At 40.3% G+C, this 19,824-nt stretch overlaps 1 protein-coding gene across 1 annotated transcript in view; it reads right to left on the bottom strand.

Annotated features, from left to right (window-relative positions):
- Nucleotides 1-2,601: 2,601 nt before the first annotated feature.
- ADGRE3 (adhesion G protein-coupled receptor E3) overlaps nucleotides 2,602-19,824 on the bottom strand; it is a 39,686-nt gene continuing 22,463 nt past the window's right edge. The window contains exons 7-15 of the mRNA XM_016219664.2: nucleotides 19,117-19,301; nucleotides 16,040-16,204; nucleotides 12,835-13,032; nucleotides 12,331-12,566; nucleotides 11,767-11,833; nucleotides 11,457-11,548; nucleotides 9,159-9,327; nucleotides 5,258-5,352; nucleotides 2,602-2,647 (exon numbers count right to left, since the gene is read on the bottom strand). Coding sequence (XP_016075150.2) covers nucleotides 2,602-2,647; nucleotides 5,258-5,352; nucleotides 9,159-9,327; nucleotides 11,457-11,548; nucleotides 11,767-11,833; nucleotides 12,331-12,566; nucleotides 12,835-13,032; nucleotides 16,040-16,204; nucleotides 19,117-19,301 — 1,253 coding nt within the window. The remainder of the gene's footprint in view (nucleotides 2,648-5,257; nucleotides 5,353-9,158; nucleotides 9,328-11,456; nucleotides 11,549-11,766; nucleotides 11,834-12,330; nucleotides 12,567-12,834; nucleotides 13,033-16,039; nucleotides 16,205-19,116; nucleotides 19,302-19,824) is intronic.

Below are 19,824 nucleotides of genomic sequence, written 5' to 3'. Positions count from 1 at the left end.
AACCTCAAGGAGAAAAGTAGATGTAGATCAAATCATGTACATTTTATTTTATTTTTAATTTTTGAAAATTTATCTTTATTGTTGAAAGTATTACAGATGTATGTTGTACATTTTATAGACAATTTTTAGTTGTTCATTATACCTCAGCAAAGCTAGACAAAACAAAAAATACTTTATTATAAAAAAGAAAATGAAGAAAAAGGGACCTACAACATCAAGAAAGGTCAAGTTAGAAGAGACTGAGGAGCAGCTGGTGCACTTAGCACTGAGGAGGCATTTGGGATATTGCCCGACTCTTGGGCATGTTGAAGACAGAAGTCAGGCTGCAGCAAGTTGGGTGGTGAGGGGATGGGAGGAAGAGGGGATAGCAGAGAGAGGAGATAATCAATGGATAAAGGTCTGCCAAAGAGATGGGAGGAGATGAGCTCCAAAGCACAGAGGGAAGGGTTAGCTTTAAATAAGGTGGAGGATCCCTTTGTTGTTTGGAAGAATGGAGGGGGAGACAACGAGCAGTCATGAGGAAAGGATGCAAGGATAGGTATGGATGTGGGTATATTTGTAAAGAGATGCTAGAAAATTGAGGGACTTTCCATCAGTTGGTGTTTATTATCTCTGTGAAGTAGGAGACAAGGTCTTATACCTATGTAAAAGGAAAAATGATGTGAATTGAGGAAGGATGTGAAAACAGAAACTCCCCATGTGGGAAAGTTGACTGAGGATAGGAAGAGCAAGTTTCAGGTAGCATGGAGAGTCTTGTTTAGATCAGAAAGCACATATTTGGTTATTTTTTTCTTTCAGTTTTTACAGTAGTCCTCCCTTATCCATGGTTTCATTTACTGCTCTTTGTTACCTGTGGCCAACCTCAGTCCAAAATTATTCAATGCAAAATTCCAGAAATAAACAATTCACAAGTTTTATTTTTTTATTTGTTATTTTTAAACATTTGATATGTTTTTTATTAGTTGTCCAGGTCTTAAAAATTCTTTGTGATATAGAAAATTCCAAAGCAGATAAATGTCTCTTTATAAACCATACATTAGCATTGTTTGTAAACCATACATGGGTAGAAAGTACACATTTGTTTTATATATATATTTTTTATTATTAAAAAAATATAACTTTATTGATTTCAGAGAGAGAAAGGGAGAAAGAGAGAGATAGAAACATCAATGATGAGAGTCATTGATTGGCTGTCTCCTGCAGGCCCCCTACTGGGGATTGAGCCCGAAACCTGGGCATGTACCCTGATGGGGAATCCAACCTCGATCTCCTGGATCACAGGTCGATGCTCAACCGCTGAGCCATGCGTGGCTGGGCAGAAAGTACACATTTGTAATGGCTCCAAGCTAAATGATTCTGAGGTCTCACAGCTTTGATGGTGGAATGGAGAAGAAACATGATTGGTTCATAAAGAAGGCTGATTTGGGCTGCAAGTAACAGATTACCTGACCCAAAGCGGCTTAACAAAAGGAGTCTGTCTCACATAGGAAATAGCCCAAGGAGTGTTTCAGTAACTCAACAATGTTATAAAAGCCCAGATTATTCCCATCTTTCCACTCTTCCATCTTTCCTTCATGGATCATATTATTATAATAACCAAAAATAAGAAGTCATGGTCAGGGTCTTCTTAAATTTGTCTGCTTTTTTATCAAGGAGAAAAAGCATTTTCCAGTAGGTGTTTTTTATATCTCATTGGTTACAATTGGCATACAAATGCCCATCCTGAATCAATCTTTAGCAAATAGGAATAAGTGCACTATAGTTAGTTAGGACCAGGGTTTCTCTACTTCAGCACTACTGACATTTGGAGATGAGTAAGTTTTTGCTCTGTGTGTGTGGTCTGCCTTGTGTATTGTTGGGTGTTTAGTAGCATTCCTGGCCTCTGCCACTTAGATGCCAGTAGCATCTCACCTTGCCCTAGTCATGACAACCAAAAACGCTTTCTAGACATTGACAAATGTCCCTGGTCGGGGGGTAATCTCCCCTCAGCTGAGTATCACTGACCCCCTGGGTTCAGACACATTGCTGTCTCAAACCTTAAAACAATCAAGTTTCTGTTAATAATCAAGTTTCTGTTGATAGTGGTAATGGCTGCTGAATAGACAATGCACAGTGCCTGCCATATTTGGATCACTGCTGGATTGGGGTTTTCCCAGGCAGGTGTGGAATCAGAATGAGAAAGCAAAGGTGTTGAAAGCATGGGAGAGAATCATTTGACCTGGCTCATCATGAGATCTAGCCTGGATAAGAAAGGAGGTAAAGCTGATAGTTTTTGGGAGTGGATGAGTTTAAAGAACAAGTTTAGGATGAGTGAGAGAAAGAACTTGAGATGAGGCCTTGAAAAGGACCTCTTTATTTACAAAAAGTATTTGCAACAGTCATGATTTGGGTAACCAGGGACAAGCATTGGTTGAACAAGAGAAATCCAATTCAACATGCATTTTTGAGAACCCATTATGCAGAACAAGCACTTCAGGAAGTACAGGTTAAACATTTCTTCTCCAGGGGTGATGTGTATAATGATTCATTTTGTCCTCAGCGTCATTCTTCACAAAGCCAACCAGATCCATGGATATAGTTTTTCATGTGAAGTTGAACATTCTAGTTTGAATATGTTCTCTTCACTTGTCCTGAAAAGATATTGCCCCCCCAAAGATGTTTAGATTAAAGGTAGAGGTAAGTATAAAACAAACAAACAACAACAAAGCAGAGAGGAAGGGTAGGAGTGGGTTAAAGCCAGAGAGCTATATCCAGTAGGCAAGGATGGCATGATCTCCTAGTATCTGGGAATCCTAGGATAGGTGTGGCCTTAGTTTATAGTGAGAGCACTTCTAAAAAATCCAAGATGAGGCCCTGGCCAGTTAGCTCAGTTGTTTGGAGCATCGTCCAGATATGCCAAAGTTGTTGGTTCAATCCTGGGTCAGAACACATATAGGAATCAACCAATGAGTGCATAAATGAGTGAAACAACAAATTGATTCTCTCTTTCTCTCTCAAATCAAGCAATAAAAATAAAAATAAAAACTCAGGTGAAGAATTATTTTTTTTGGAAAAATTTTTGGATATAGCTCAAGAATTTCAGGCCCCTGGATCTTGGTTTTTGTCTTTGAAGAAAAGCTAGACTCTAAGCTCCATTAAGGTAGGAACTGTGTTGGTCTCGTTACTTTTGTTTTTTTATGTCTATCGTTTACCGTAGTGTCTGACATATAGAACTCAACAAATGTTCTCTTTGCTCCCTACAAGTTACAGCTTGTTTAGAAGCCCCAAACTCTACTGGGGAACCAATATCTCCTGTAGCAGCCCATGAGGTTAAGAGTTCCTGGCCTAGTTATGAGAGTCATTGTATGCAGGAAGTCTAAAGCTATGCCTTCCCTCTTGATATTTGTGGTTCATTCACAGAACCCCCTGTCCAGTCAAGCATGCCTTTTCCCATAAACAGTATTGCCTGGTTACACAATTGACATTCCAATATTAGCAATTTTTAGGGTACAGAGCTACAAATTAGTTCATAGAAAGGATTTTCTTAGCCTTTACTCATATCCTGTGCCTAGAAAAATAAAAACTCAAGAAATTCTTTTAATTAAAGCAAATATATTTCTTTTCTTTCTTTTTTTAAAAAAATGTCTTTATTGATTTCAGGGAGAGGAAGGGGGAGGGAGGGAGAGAGACAGAAACATCAATGATGAGAGAGTCATTGATCAGCTGCCTCCTGCACGCCCCCTACTGGAGATTGAGCCTGAAAGTTGGGCATGTGTCCTGACCAGGAATCAAACCCTGATCTGGACCATACATCGATGCTCAACCGCTGAGCCATGCTGGCTGGGCACAAATATATTTTTTAAAGTGAGCTAAAGTGTTTTCTATATATTAAAAACATAAAAATAAATGTATAATAATATATAAAATATATTCTTTTAAAAGAAGATACACTCACTTCCCACAATGTTAAGTAATAATAATAATAATAATAATAATAATAATAATAATAATGTATCCTTATTAATTGTGGGAAACCAGTAGCTGGAATGCTAGGAGCTTTGGGAGTTATTTTGGATTATCTGGGAAACCTTTCAAAAGTCACAGCCAATGGTTAGCACCTATCATGGCTTTACTCTTATTGAGAATGATTAAGCCTAATAGTCATAAATATTTTTTCCAATTACCTGACATGCTTAATACCTTTTTTTCTCTGGTCATATTTTTCTCTTGGTCATTTTGGAAAAATTTTATTTAATTTTTAATTTTTATTATTTAATGCTGATCATTTTATTTTAAAAAATTTATCTTTATTGTTGAGAGTATTACAGATGTCCCTCTTTTTCTCCCATTGATCCCCTCACCAGGCATTTCTCAATGAATTTTCCTTTCCTGCCTCCAATAAGGAACAGTGACCTCAATATTTCTACTGTTGAAACAGTGAAAATCACATATCAGTAAATGTAGAAGATAATATATCAGAAACTTCTCAATTTTGTTTAGCTTAAAAATAACATATTCTAAGGCTTTTTGGCTAGCAGATGTGGTGTGCGCACACAGAAGGCATAAAACCAAATGAGATAAAATTTTTATGGATTATGCGCTTTGAGCCCATTTTGCTCATCGAGTGGCATAGCTTCCTACAAGTATGTTCTCTTATTTCTCTACAAGATCAAATAAGGGACAGCTATGGAGAGGAGTCTCAGATAATGCTAGAAAGTCATTCTTTGGTGCATTGAGCCTGTGTTAGCTCAATGGCAGGACAAATACCAGCAACCAAGTTCCAGAGAGTTTCCTTTTCTAACAGATCCATTTCCGCTCCCATGAAGGTCCCATTATTCCATGTATTCCTCCCTTATAATTATGTTGAACAGTTGGGATGGAGTTCCTTTCCTGGAATCCTTTCCATGGTATCCATCAACCCAACTGGGCTCACATGAACCTCTCTACGGGATAGTGGGATTTCAGATGATGAACCACTCTATGTCTAGGATTACAAGTCTCCTCCCAAAGAAGTCTACTGTAGATGGTAGTGGTGCTGGTGATATGTTTTACCTATACTTATTTAAATGACAAGAATAGATACTAAAGTCAGCTTAAGCACTGTTAGTGAGCAGGGTCACTAAGAACAATACAGTGAGAATGAAGAATTCTCACCAAGTCATCAGGAAAAAACCTCTTCCTCATACCTCCCAGGAAGGGGAGCTCATACTAAGACAAGGAGAGGGAGTTTAGGGTGTCAAGGGGTGAAACATTAGAATAAATCATAAGTCCTCTTACCTCACTGGGTTTTGAGGAAGGGCCAAACCTGCTGGAAAGTGTAAAAGTCTCAGACTCAGATTTAGGTTTCACCATGTTTCTAAACCACATTCGAACCTGGAACAAGAAATACCAGGATGGTTTTTGTTAATATTGGAGAAGAGAAAAGGCAGAGTCGGGAAGAGGAAAGTGACATTATGAAAAATTTTTTTCCTATAAATGTGGTTTATACACACAATAAAATGTTTCTTAGCCTTAAAAAGGAATGAAAGTCTGACATATGCTACAACATGGATGAATCTTGAAGACATTATGCTGAATAAAATAAGCCAATCACAAAAGGACAAATACAGTATGATTCCACATATATGAGATCTTTGTAATAGTCAAATTAATTGAGACAGAAAGTAGAGTGGTGGCTGGCACCGTTCTGTGTGGCAGGGGAGAATGAAGTGTTATTGTTTAATGGGCACAGGGTTTCAGTACCCATTCTAGAGAGGGTTGGTGGTGATGGCTGCACAGCGAGTGTACATAATGCCACTGACCTGTAAAATTAAACATGGTTAAAATGGTAAATTTTATGTTATGTATATTTTACCATAATAATATTTTTCATTATGGATACAGCTTTGTTGTAGAAAACTTACAAAATATGCTTCTGCAGAGGAAGAAAATAGAAATCACATATAATTCCTTAATCTAGTGAAAGATAACTGATGTTTTGGTGGTATCCTTCCATGTGACTTGGTTTGGGATCCCTCGAAGCAGACCCTGAGACAGGGTTCAAGTGTAAAGAGTCCAGCCCGGCCAGGCGTGGCTCAGTGGTTGCGCATCGATCTAGGATCCAGGAGATCAGGGTTCGATTCCCGGTCAGGGCACATACCCAGGTTGCGGGCTAGGCAGCCAATCAATGACTCTCTCATTATTGATGTTTCTATCTTCTCTCTCCCCCTCCTTTCCTCTCTCTGAAATCAATAAAGATATGTTTAAAAAAAAAAAAGAAAAAAAAATGAGTTCATTTGAGGGGTGATCTCAGGAAACACTGGTATATCAGTGGGGAAGTGAGATCGGGAAGGGAAGGCAGTCAGTAAAAAATACCTAATCCTTTCCATTGTGTTTCCACTGTGGACAACTGGGGAGCTCTGGGAGTTAGCATAGGAAACACCTCAGGGTCATCCCACCTCAGGGACAAGGAATCTGGACATTTATCTACCAGCTCCCATCAGTCATTAGTTGATGGCTGCTGTCAAGGGTCATTACTGTCTGGAACCACCAGCTTGTCCTGTGTGCGGGCCAGGCATGTCCTGTGGGCAGTAAAAAGCTCATGGGCATAAAGTCACAGGTTTTTGCAATAAGCAACCCTAGGCATGTAGAGATGAATGGCAAAGGGATATGAGGGGGCCATGAACAGTATCTGCTACACCAAAGTTTCCAGCCTTGGCACTATTGACAACTTGGGTTGGATCATCCTTTGTGGTGGGGACCGTCCTATGCACTGTAGGATGTTTAACAACATCCTTGGCCTCTACCCACTAGATGCCAATAGCACCCCTCCCCCAGTGTGACAATCAAAAAGTCTCTAGGTATTGCTAAATATGCCCCTCCAGGGGGATTGTTTGAGAACCATGTGCTTTGCCATGTACACCCATACCTACACACAAACAAGTGCATAACAACAACATAAACAATAAATGTTTATATACATTATGTAAACAAAATGCAGCCCTTCTGGAACAATGTTTTGAAATTTGTTTTTTCCTAATATATTTTGAATATCTTTCCAGTCCTAAATATTCTTGTGCTTGGACAAAAATTAACATTTGAATGTTTCAAGGCTATGCTCATCCTTTGCTCTCCAGGAAGTGATGGCTCTGTCAGCTCAGTTTCTTCCTCTACCTCAGTCACTGAGGAGGTGTTCTTTCCTAAGTTGGTTCTTTGGGCACTTGAATGAAGAGTGAAGAAAAAAAGGAGGAAGGGAGGGAGGGAGGAAAAGAAAGAGGGATGGAGGCAGGAGGAGGGGGAGAGAGAGGAGGAGGAGGAGGAGGGGATAGTAGTAGTAACAGGAAAGAAAATGTATCAGTCAGGACATGTTTTGCTGCAGTAACAAACAATCTCAAAATCTTAGTGGTTGAACTCAACAAAGGGATACATGGACTATGTGTCTTCTTCATGGTATTTGAAAAGTACAGATAAAGACCTTGAGTGATTTTGTATTTTTTCTGGTTGCTGGGCTATGTTGGCCATTGTACCTCCTGACCTGGACCATGTGGATCCCAGCTTCATTGGGGTTTCAGTCTTTTACAACATTACATTTCATGGTTGCATAGTATCCTATTCTAGAGATGTAGTATAATTTAACTAAATCTAGGTAGAAGTATGTCAACCTAGTTTGATAGTATACAGTAGGGTTTCATCGTGTCTGGGGTTCAATTCTAGAGACAACATGCAGTCCAAATGATCTGAGTGCCCCTTAGTAAGGTAACACTTAGAGGATTATCTCAACAAGCCTAAAGCAGCCAGTATTTACCAACTGTCAGATACACACCACTGTTTCTTTTGTTCAGCTGCAGAAACATGACTGGGCTTGTATTTAGTAGTCACACTGAATATAAAATATCTTGAAAAACTGGAAGGTCACACTATGAGATGCCTTAGGAACTGAGATGAACTGAGGGAACAGTACATATAAGTCTTTTGCATTGTGCTCACTCAGGTGCGTACACCCTCCGAGAAGAGTTGTTTACAGTTTTCTTTGACTATGCATGTAAGCTACAGTGGCTTATATAGAGATGGATAACTGGATGGATAGAAGGATGGATATATTGATAGATGATGTAATAAAGTATAGCACAATGTCAGTCTAGGTGATTGGTACACAGCAGGTCCTTGAATAACGTATCATTCAATGTCATTTTGTTATAACGTTGATGAGATGCTGTAGGAACTTAACTCTTGTTTATACCAATTAGCTTGTGGTAAAACTGGTTTCATTTTATGTCATTTTGCTTAAAGTTGCAGAACTTAATATCAATGTTAAGTGAGGACTTACTATATATGTGTTTCCTGCATAATTCTTTCAATGTTTTGTATGTTTGAAAATGTTTATAATAAAATGTTGGAAAAATTAACTTATGTAATGTCATTACATAGAGCCACTAAAACGTTAGTATGGAGACTATACTACTACATGGAAATGTGTTTAATAATTCATATGTTTAAGTAGTATGCTAAATTGCATTATTGATCTTAATTATTCATTCTCCTGAAACAGTATTATACCCTGTCTTAGCCTCATGGTGAGTGCAGGAGTCTTCTCCTTTGACTTGGGGCTTGGACATATGACTTTCTTTTGCCAATGGAATATCAGTGGAGGTGGTGCAAGCAGAATCACAAGGCTTGAAATGGCCTTGCCCATCAGGGCTTTGCTTCTTGTGACTTTGCCATTGTCATGAGAAGAACTTATTTTGGGAAACTGCTCCCTTTTCTCCCAAGCCTTGGATGAGTCACCAAGAGCAGATCTGACTATACCTGCATTGTATAGCCAAGCCAAGCTAAGCCCAGCCAAGATTGTCTAAACTCCAACCAACCTGCAGATTTGAGAATGAGAACAGTAAATATTTGTGTATAAGCCACTGAGATTTTTGAAGTTGTTTGTTAACATAGAAATAGCTGACAATTACAAATAGGAAAGCTGAAGAAAAACATATTTCCTTGATATAGTAATTATTTACTTTATGAAGGCCATTAATAAATTGACATATCACAATCAATAGTATCTCAAAGTAGATAGAACATAGGTATTATTTACACACTGCTCACAAGTTCATATGAAAATTTAGAACATGGATCTAAATGTTCACTAAACTACATACCTGCAAGTTTTTCTTAATGTTAAAACAATTAAGAAAGGGGCAAATGTTCACCTGCTGGCTGAGGAGGCAGTAGACCAGGAAAATGAAGAAGCCCTGCAGGCTATTGATGATGGTGAAGAGGTAAGCCATGACCCAGGCAGCTGGGCCTACCTGCAAGATGCCCAGACACCACGTGCAGCCCAGGATGAAGACCTGAGCTATTGCTTTCAGGGTCAGCATCCTGAGGGGAGTAAAAAATGAAAATGTATAAAAGCTGATAATGGATTTGGACAGTCCTATAGAGTAGTTGTTAAGGGTGAGGACTCTGGAGCTAGACTGCTTTGGTTTAAATCCAAGGCAGCACTAATCAACTGTGTGACAGTGGGAAAGTTACTCTGCCTTTCTGTAACTAGGGCCCCTCATCTTTATAATAGTCCTATTTCATAGGTCTGCTGCAAAGATTAAATGAGACTTTAACGTATGTATTTAGGATAGTATATAGAATAAAATCAGTACCACATGTACATAAAGCACTCTAAAACTAGGGGCTCTTTATCTCCTTCTCTTTTATAGATGGAGGGTCATAATTTGTTATTCAAACAGGGAGGCTTTTGAGATAAAAAAGTGTGCTATTAATAGTTACAGTGGGTCAACAGGCATACGTGGGACTGTCCTAGGCAAACTGAAATGTGAGGTGACAATAATGTTTTATGTGAGAAAGCTGGTTGAGAAACGATTTGTATAGTGTGTTGGCTATTGTATGTGTGCTTGTCTGTCTGTTTTATAGAAATGCACAGAAAAAGGTCTGGGGAAAATATCACACATATTATATCATACTTATCATAAAGTTTGTTAACTCTAGTTTTCTTGGGAAGTGAAAGTATCACCAAAAGGGGGAGTTAGCCATTTTCACTTTATATATTTTGAAAAAATTTGAAAAAATTTATCGTGTTATTTTTGTGATTAAGATGAAAACAGCAGCCCAGCTGGTGTTGCTCAGGGGTTGAATATCTACCCATGAACCAGGAGGTCACAGTTTGATTTCCAGTCAGGGCCCATGCCTGGGTTGCACACTCAGTCCCCAGTGTGTGTGTGTGGGGGAGGTGCAGGAGGCAGCAGATCAATGATTCTCTCATTGTTGATGTTTCTATCTCTCCCTCTCCCTTCCTCTCTCTGAAATCAATGAAGATATATATTTTTAAAAAAAGCAAAATAAAAAAAATGCTCATAGCCCCCAATTTTTTGAAATAGTATTATACAAAATATATTTTAATTTAAATCCTTTCCAAACCCATTACATAGAACTCTTAGATATATATTTGTTTGTTATAATTAGCCAAATTGGTCACCACCAGTGAGGTGAACCCAGTTTTTTTTTGGCATCCTTCAGAAGCGTAACTTGCTCTGGCTGACATTGCTCAGTGGTTAGAGCATTGTCCTGTGCACCAGAGGGTTTTGGGTTTGATTTCTGGTCAAGGGCATGTACCTGGGTTGCAGGTTTGATCATTGCCCCCCGTCCGGATGTGTTTGGGAGGCAACGAATCAATGTGTGTCTCTCTCACATTGATGTCTCTCCCTCTCTCTCCCTCTCTCTCTCTCTCTCTTTCTCTTTCTCTCCCCCTCTCTGCTCCCTTCTACTCTCTCTAAAAAAATCAATGGAAAAAAATATTCTCATTCCTTGGGTGAGGATTAAAAAAAAGCGCAACTCTTAGAGTTTCTATAGAATTTAAGCTCTCAGTAACTGATGGATTAACAAACTTAAGCTGGTTGGTTTTGATAAAAAAGGGTACTTCTGTGTGCATTTTCTATTGTGTGGCAGGAACTGCTATTTTGTCCATTCTCCTCCTCTTTCTTTTAGGGTTAGATCCCTTCCCTCTTTGAGTTTTTTCAACGACATGTGGCTACCTAGTTAGAGACTGTATTTCCTATCTTCCCTTGAAGCCAGGTGTCACCATGTGACTAAGGTTTAGCCAATAAGATATGAGCAAATGTGGACCATGCAAAATCCATGTCACCTCCTTCCCATGGATGAGAAACTGCGAAAGAATGGCCGAGGAGTGAAATAGAAAGAACCTGAGTCTCTGGATCACTCTGTGGAGCAGAGCTTCCCCACTAGCCCTAGACTGCTCACCTCTGGACTGTGACATGAACATAACATAAGCTTCAATTTCACTCTTTTCTTGGGGGGGGTCTTTTTGTCTCAGCAGCTTAGCCTGCACTCTAGCTAATACAAACATTGAGAGAAGACAGTGACTTTGCTAGTCCCTGGAGCCTGGTGGCGGGGTGTGTGTGTGTGTAGATATATAACAAAGACAAGAAGGGGGTCAGGAGAGGAAGAGAGGGTTAGAAGTACCATTTGTTTCATCTCACCTTGTATTCTGGATGGTTGACACTTCATGGTTGAGGGAGGAGAATTTCTTCTTCAAAATCCAAAGGACCAAGAGAAGAAATACTAAATTCACCTGCAGGAATGATGCAGACCAGGAAGAATGCAAGTTAAAATAATGTACTATGTCTATTATAAATTTCACACAACTCCTACTTTCCCGCACACGGGCCTGAATTGGTAGCAGTGGAAAAACCAAACCATACAATAGAGAAAATGCATGCCCCGTATACGGTCCTGCACCCAGCCCTCCTGGTGCTTCTTTGGTCAGGACCACTGGAGCCAGATACTCACACAGATAATAGCACAGACTGGACCAAGGAAACCCCAGATGAATCCTTGTTTCAGGTGTAGCCAACAGCTGGGAACAATGGGGAAAGGGACACAAAGAGAGATCAGAGAAAGCACATGAAACTAGCAGGAAGTGACCCTTTTGCTAATAGAGAAACTTTCCGATGTCTTCTGAAAATGCCAGCTGATGGCAGGGAAGGCTTTGATTGTCCACTCCCACGTGCTGATGCTACATTGAACATTTTATGAGTACAGTCCTATTGAATTTTCATACCAGCATGATAATGGTGGGACAATGGGGATAATTATCCCTATTTTGCTAAAGAGGAATCTGAGACTTGAAAACTCCAAATTATGGGAGAGATAAAGCTATTACCTAACCACAAAACTCCCTCCTTTCAGAACTTTCCAAGCTCTTACTGTCACCTTTCCCTGCTTCATTGGAGAAAAGGTCAGAGCTCTTACACTCAAGGGAAAAGTAGAGTGCATTTCCTATGGATATCTCAATTACCATAATTAATTCTGCCCCCCAAACTGTTCATGGCACAGGGTGTGAGTCAAGCTCACCGATCAGTTGTTCCATAAAGGTGAGGCCTGGATGCTGCACAAATGGCCACAATAACAGCTGGGACTCCATAGCCGACCGGGAACATGAGCCATTTCATGAGTCTGTTCGCACCGGAGTAGTTTACCACAGTCAGGTTGCGTGCGGTGAGGAAGAGGTGTAGGCCCTCCAGCAGCATCCAGGTGAAGGAGGCCAGGTAGAGATAGTGTAAGGCACCTGCGATGATGGCGCACAGCTCCTGGGGGAGAAGCAAGAGCCAGCAGGTAGGATACTTGGGGTGGAGTGTGAACTGAGAGCCTCTACTTTATGCTGGCACTGAGTTTAGAGCACCTGACATTAGACCAAGGTCATCAAAAGTAAAGGTGCTTGGTAATCAATGTCAGCACCACCCTTCCAACCTCTCCCAGAAACCAAAGCTATTTCATTAAGGTGCCCAGTGCAGCATGGCTCCATGAACTCCACATCCCCTGGGGAGGACCGGGGTCCTTTTGGGACAATGTCAGTACCTTAATCTCTGTTCTGTCTATGGCCGCGAGGAAGAGCAGGTGGGCCAGGAAGAGGCAGAGTGAGAGCTGCAGGTGGAGTGAGGTGCTGGTGTTCTGGATGGCTTTGCACAGCAGGAAGGTGAGGGCCGCCAGGAAGAGGCACAGCAGAGAGAGGCTTAGCCCCACATAGGTGATCACAGCCAGGGCCAGGCTGTCCTCCTGGGACCCAGAAAAGAGGAGGTATCAGTCATAGTTTTCTATTCTGAGTTATGGTTTGCACTCCTTGGAATAGGGAATTTTAAACACAGGCACAAAGCTGGATGATAGAGTGTGAGAGGTGTCTGTAAGACTAAGTCTCCCCCCACAACTTTATTGAGGTCTATCTAATATAAAAAATATTGTACATATGAATGCATACATTTTTATTTATTTATTTTAAAAATAGATCTTTATTGATTTCAGCGAGAGGAAGGAAGAGGAAAAGAGAGAGACAGAAACATCAATGATGAGAAAGTCACTGATTGGCTGCCTCCTGCACCCCCCCAACTTGGGCAGTACCCTGACTGGGAGTTGAACTGCGATCTCCTGGATCCTAGGTCAATGCTCAACTGCCGAGCCACAGCTGGTTAGGCGAGTGCATATGTTTTGATGAGAATTTGAACATAGGCATATATCCATGCTATCACCCCCACTATCAAGGTAATAAATATATCCATCATCTCCAAAAGATTTCTTGTGTCTCTTGCTTTTTAAACAATTTGTGGTAAGAACACAACATGAGATCTACCCTTTTAGCAAGTTATTAAGTGTACAACCCCCTACTGCTAACTGTAGCTCTATGTTGTACAGTGGAATTCAAGTTGAAATGAATGAGTATGCCAGACTCAGTATGCACTCAAAGAGATGCAGGAAGTCCTGTGTAGCAGAGGCTGCTAACCTCTTCACACCCACCTGTACCTGCCCTTTGGCTGCTTTCTGTGAACTCCAGTGACTCTGCCTGATGGCATTTTCCCTGTCACGAGAGCATGCTTGGACACACCAGGGCGAGCCACAAGTGCCAGGTGTTTATGCCCCTGGAAGCTGCTCTCAAACAAGAACAGTTGGGGAATTGGTAGATAAATACCCCAGCTTGTTCCACCTCTTGTGGGAAGACTCTGAGGTGGATGTCCTATGATATCTCCCAGAAGTACCCAATGGGATTGAGCCCCAGTTGTCCATGGGGTAACTTTCTCTTTGATGCATCCTTTCCTGGCTGTCTTCTTTTCTCTGTCTCACTTCCCTACTGTCCTACTGATACTTCTTGGGCTCACCTCCCAGAGAAACTACTTGCCCTCAAATTCTTGCCTCAGAATTTCCTGGTGGGGGCCCCAAACTATCTAATTCAGCTCTTGAGGACTCATCTCATTAAAGACAGGGGCTGGGGATCTGATGAGCCATACAGACTTAGCCAGACTCACTAATGGGAAATGACACTCACCATCTCTTGTAATTATATGGGGATTTTCGCTTTTTTCAATGTCATTTTATAGAATTTTTAAATCCTTTGTTTTTTAACCTTAGAATTGTGACATATAACACACAGACAGAAAAAAAAGCACAAAAATCAATCTATCATATGATTAATAATTATTAAATGAATACTGATCATGAACTAGCCTGTAGACATTATCCCAGAAGCTCTTCCTAATTGCAAACCACCTTCTCTCCTAGAGGTAGCCATGATCTTTTTGTGGTAAGTTTTACCACCTATGTATTCAAACCCTGAGAATATAATTTAGTTGTGTCTGTTTTCAACTTTATATAGGTGGAACAATACTCTGCTCCACAGGGCCACTCAGAAACCCATGATAACAGAGGCTCCACCATCTTGTAGCTGCACCATCTGGAGTATGTTGCTTCCTCATCAGCCTGGAGGATCCCACATGGAACTGTCTATGCTTCATCCCAGAAAGGTAGCATTGCTTTTAATAGCCACTGACAGGAAGCACTCTAGGTACTCATTTACTGTAGAATGGGTAAGTACATTGTAGTATAGTCATACAAGGGAATATTATACATCAATGAAAATGAATAAACTAAGGCTATGCTCAACTCATGATGAATTTCATAAATGTAACAATAAATGGAAGAAGTATTTTATGTTTTTAAATCTATTTTAGCTTTTCCACTGCCTCGTGTAATAGGAGAGGTCAGAGATTTCCACCAAGTGTTGTTCTGGGGTACCACCTCTATCCCTGAGAAGAGGAGAGGGATGCAGGATTTCCTGTGTGCTGTCCCCAAGCCTATGTCATCAGGAAGTTTTCTGACCCACCTCTAGTATATGTGTCCAGTCTGACCTTCCACCACCTCTATTGCTGCCACCCAAACCCCAGCCCGCATCATCTCTCTGTGAGTCCACTCTTGACCACTGTTCATTCTTGACCTGAGAGCCAGAGGGATCTTCTAATGACATAAATATGCACCCCTGATAGAAACCTGCCATTGACTCCCCATTGTAATTTGAATGAAATCTAAATCCCTGACATGGCATTCAAGGTCTGGCACATCTCTCTTCCTTCCTCTCTCCAACCTTGTCCCCTTCCAACTCCTCTTATTCACTCTGCTCCAGCCACACTTCTCTCTGGAACACATCAAATTTGTTCTCTCTACAGAGTCTTTACACATACTTGTATCTCTTCTTCAAATACTCTTCCTGAGACCCTTTCCTACTGGGTTTCCCTGCCATTGAGATAAAATCCAAATAACACAAAATTCACCATCTTACAGTGTACAGTTCAGCTGCATTTAGCACATTCAGTATTGTGCAACCACTACCTCTGTGTAGTTCCAAAATACTTTCGTCACCCCCCAAATAAAACCCCATACCCATTAAGCAGCTACCCCCATTCTTTTCTGCCCTCAGCCCCTGGCAGCCACCAATTTGCTTTCTGTCACTATGGATTTGCCTTTTCGGGACATTTCATATAAGTGGAGTCATGCAATATGTGGTCCCTTGTGTCTGGCTTCTCTCACTCAGCATGATGTCATCCACATCATAGGACTACTTGCTCTAAATAACCAGATTTCAGGTCTCATATTTCATCCCCCTCTGACCAGTCTATCTAAAGTGGCACACCTCTCTAGTCACTCGGGTCCCTTGCTCTTTTTCATTTTCTTTATAGGACTTATTGAACCTAGTAGGGGCTCAGAAAGTATTAGCTAGAGGAATTAAATGATTACATCATACCTGGCTGGTGGTGGCCATGAGTATGGCGAAACTGGACAAATGAGTGCAGTTGCATGTGGTGTGACTATTGTTCACTTGCACCAGGACACAGCCGTCCGTGGACCAGTGGCCGCCCTTTGTGCTTTCCCAGAAGACACAGAAGGCCTTTTTGCTCAGGGGCTTCATCTGAAAATAGAATGAGATCATCATGTCCTTGCTCAGGAGGAACATCTCTCAGAGTGTCGGTCTTGGCCAGAGTGGAGAATGGGAACCATGGCTGAGACTCAGCGGACTTCTATTTTAAGTGAAGAGGGTGGCCACCTGGACAACTGCTCCCATAGCCCCACCTCTATTGGAATTTCACAAAACATAAAACAGGGTCATCTCTTTCTGTGGGAGACAGAATATTCCAAAATGTCACTGATTTTATGACTTTGTCCCCTACCATGGGAATCAGACAAAAAGAGTACAAGGCTCACACAAAGTTTTCTCTCAAACACTCTCCAAGTCAAATTTTCCTGGTGCCCCCCCACCCCTGAAAACCCCACCAAAACACAAAAAACAGATTTTCCTGGTCCCTTCACACCAATTCTGTCCCTGACAACAATACGATAATTGCTCATGCGGTGAGAGGGTTAGTATAGGGAAAGAACATCACCAGGAAATAGAGACTAAAACTAGCCTTCAACTTCTCTTTGTCTCAAGAGCTACTGGAGTAACAGTTCATGGGAGCAAGGAGGTGAGTCAGATGCTCTCCTGTTTGGGGCCTGTATTTCCTTTGATAACCCACTGGGCCATTCCTGGATTTCTTTCTCCACTCCATCTGCCCTATGCTATACATCAAAAATTCCATACCTAGATTTTATGCATCGGATAGAGAACACCTACATTTCCCTACCTTTCCCGTTTAACTCTTGTTTTCTTAAATTTTTATTTTAAAATTAGATTAATTTTTCTAGTTTTATTGAGACACAATTTACATAGAACATTGTCTAAGTTTAAGGTGTAAAATGTAATGATTTTATACACACACACACACACACACACACACACACACACACACACACACACACACACATAGTGAAATGATTACCACAGTAAGGTTAGTTAACATCCATTACTTTACATAGTTACAATTTTTATTTTGTGGTGAGAACTTTTAAAATCTACTCTCTTAGCAATTTTCAAATATACAACACAGTAATTATTAACTAGAGTTGCCATGCTGTACATTACATCCTCCAGAACTTACTCTTCTGATAACTGGAAGTTTGTACCCTTTGATCACCTTCACCTATTTCTCTCACCCTCAACTCCTGGCAACCACCAATCTGTCCTCCATTTCAATGAGGCTTTTGTTTGGCTTTGTTAGATTTCACATATGAGTACAATCATACAGTATTTGTCTTTCTCTGACTGACTTATGTCACTTGGCATAATGCCCTCAAGGTCCATCCATGCTGTCACAAATGGTAAGATTTCCTTCAGTTCTTATTTTCTTAACAGAAATGAATGGGGAAGGAGCAAACAAATTTTACTACATCTCTGTCTGGCTATTACTCCTCCTGTCTTTGTTTGGTCAGAGAATGGGAAAAGGCAATGGATTAAATAGAAGGTTTTTTTTCTGATTGAGTTATATAGTCTTAATAATGAATATTAGCTTTCTGTGCAGAAATGAATATTATATCTCAGTTCAAATTTCACAGATGTAGGAGGTATCTGCCACTCAAATAATTCTATGCACTAGAATAACGCTGCCCAAGAAAAATAGCATGTGAGCTGCTTATGTAATCTGAAATTTTCTACTAGCCACATTAAAAAGGTAAAAAAAAGTCAAATTAATTTTAATGATATATTTCGTTTAACTCACCATATTCAAAATAGTGTACTTTTTATTTTAAAGATTTAACACACTTACATTTTAATTCAAGTAAAATATTGTAAATATCTAATATATTGCATCCCTGCAGAGCATATATATGTCTGGTTATGACATAATTCGGTAGGATGATGCTCTAGAATGATTTCTCTTAATATGCCAATAAAAATCAATATAAAAATTATTAAGAAGATAGTTTGCATGCTTTATTCTTATTAAGGTTTTGAAATCTAGAAATACTAAGTCTTCAAAATACTAAGTTTTTGAAATCTCAATTCAGACTCACCCTATTTAATTTTAATTAACTAACTAATTAATTATTTTCATGAGCAAAAATGGGAATTTTATTCAAGATTTTTGTGGAATGTTGGGGTAAATGGTTAACATTGCAAAGCAAATGGCAAAAGATTATCTTCCTATTATTTAAAATAATCTCTTCTAAGGTCTCTATTATTTCCCCAAAGTTCCCCTTAATTTTTCACTCTATTCTAATTTCTTCTCTGCCACGCTCTCTCAACTCTCCTTCTCCATCACACGTCCACCATTTCTCTTTTTCTATAGAGCAATTTTGCTTGCTCTTGGCTCCTCTAATGTGCATACTGATCAGGAGTTAGCAAGCTATGGTACCCCGTGACCACATGGGACTCATCATCCCTCACTGTGTTCACGTCTTCCTTATCTGTCTCCCTGGTCCCATCCTTTCCCCTTACTTTTTATTACTGTATTCAACAGCTTGATCCATTTCTTTTATCTTGCTTTCATAGGAAAATCTGTGCCACCCGGGACTACAGAGGTATTACAGAGAAGATCATTGAAAAGCCATAGTGGCAAATGAAGGGAAAATGAAAGGAGGTGACTTGATTTCTCACCATCTCGTCCCCTTTCATCTGCTACTCGTCATTCCCCTTTCCTCCATCTAGACTCTGATAAATAGAGTTTCTGTTATAAACTAATTATTCATTAGTGAAGTGTGGTGAGAGATCAGGGAAACAAAGGTTTAGGATAGTCTGGATGATAAATGCCAAAACAAAGTTCCTGTCTTCAAGGATCACCCAGTATAGTGAAACCATCACATTTTAAGAATGCTTAATAGCTACAGGTAGCTCCTGGCTACCATATGGGACAGCACAGGTCCAGAACCACTGACTGGGAGGCTATGCAAATCGTTCCATCTATGTCCCTGAAACCCAAGCAAGCTCCAGTTGCAGATTTGACCCACCTCCACATGCTGAAAACTCAGAATCACGGGTTTGGAGAGAGAGATGCTCCTTTTGGGTCCAACAGCAACGCTTACTACCCGGGACTTCAGGTAAACTTCATCTTTCTTATTTATCTCATCAAAAAAAGTTGCATTTATGATATTTCCAAGAGAAGAGTATGAAATAAAGGCAACTGCACTGGGACCTGAGGAAACAGAAAAATAAAGTGCCACCACCATTCCTTCTGCCCCCTTCCCTGCTCCACACGTATCATGCTCCCATGATGGCCACACTTGTGCTCAGGTATGTCTAGTAAGTTCACTCTTCCTCCCATGCTCTTCCTCCCCAAATCCAGCTCATCCTCAAGACCCAGCTCAATCCCCCTCCAGCTCAGGAAGTGTTGTGATGCTTCTTTCTCTGAATTTGTATTTCAGGTGCAGCCCCTGCCATGTCCATGAGAATGCAACTGTCCACTAATTATTTCATATGGATTGAGCTCTGTTTTTCCAACAAGAATTACATTTCTTGAGTAGTTATGCAGGACACTTCATTTGGAAACCACAGGGCTCCCAGCACAGTGCCAAACATCTCCTTTATTTCCTAAAAAAGTTTAAATTATATTTTAGACACTCAGAAAAGTATAAGTAGTTAAGAGTCTAAGGGCTGGGAAATATGCATCTCATTTTTCTAATCTAAAGCCTGGATTACTCACTCTTGCTAGGATTATG

This window comes from Miniopterus natalensis, chromosome 4, assembly GCF_054644295.1.
Source record: "Miniopterus natalensis isolate mMinNat1 chromosome 4, mMinNat1.hap1, whole genome shotgun sequence".
NCBI classification, from domain to species: Eukaryota; Metazoa; Chordata; class Mammalia; order Chiroptera; family Miniopteridae; genus Miniopterus; species Miniopterus natalensis.
Note: the sequence above shows the minus strand (reverse complement) of the source record. Positions and strands in the feature narration are given on the sequence as shown.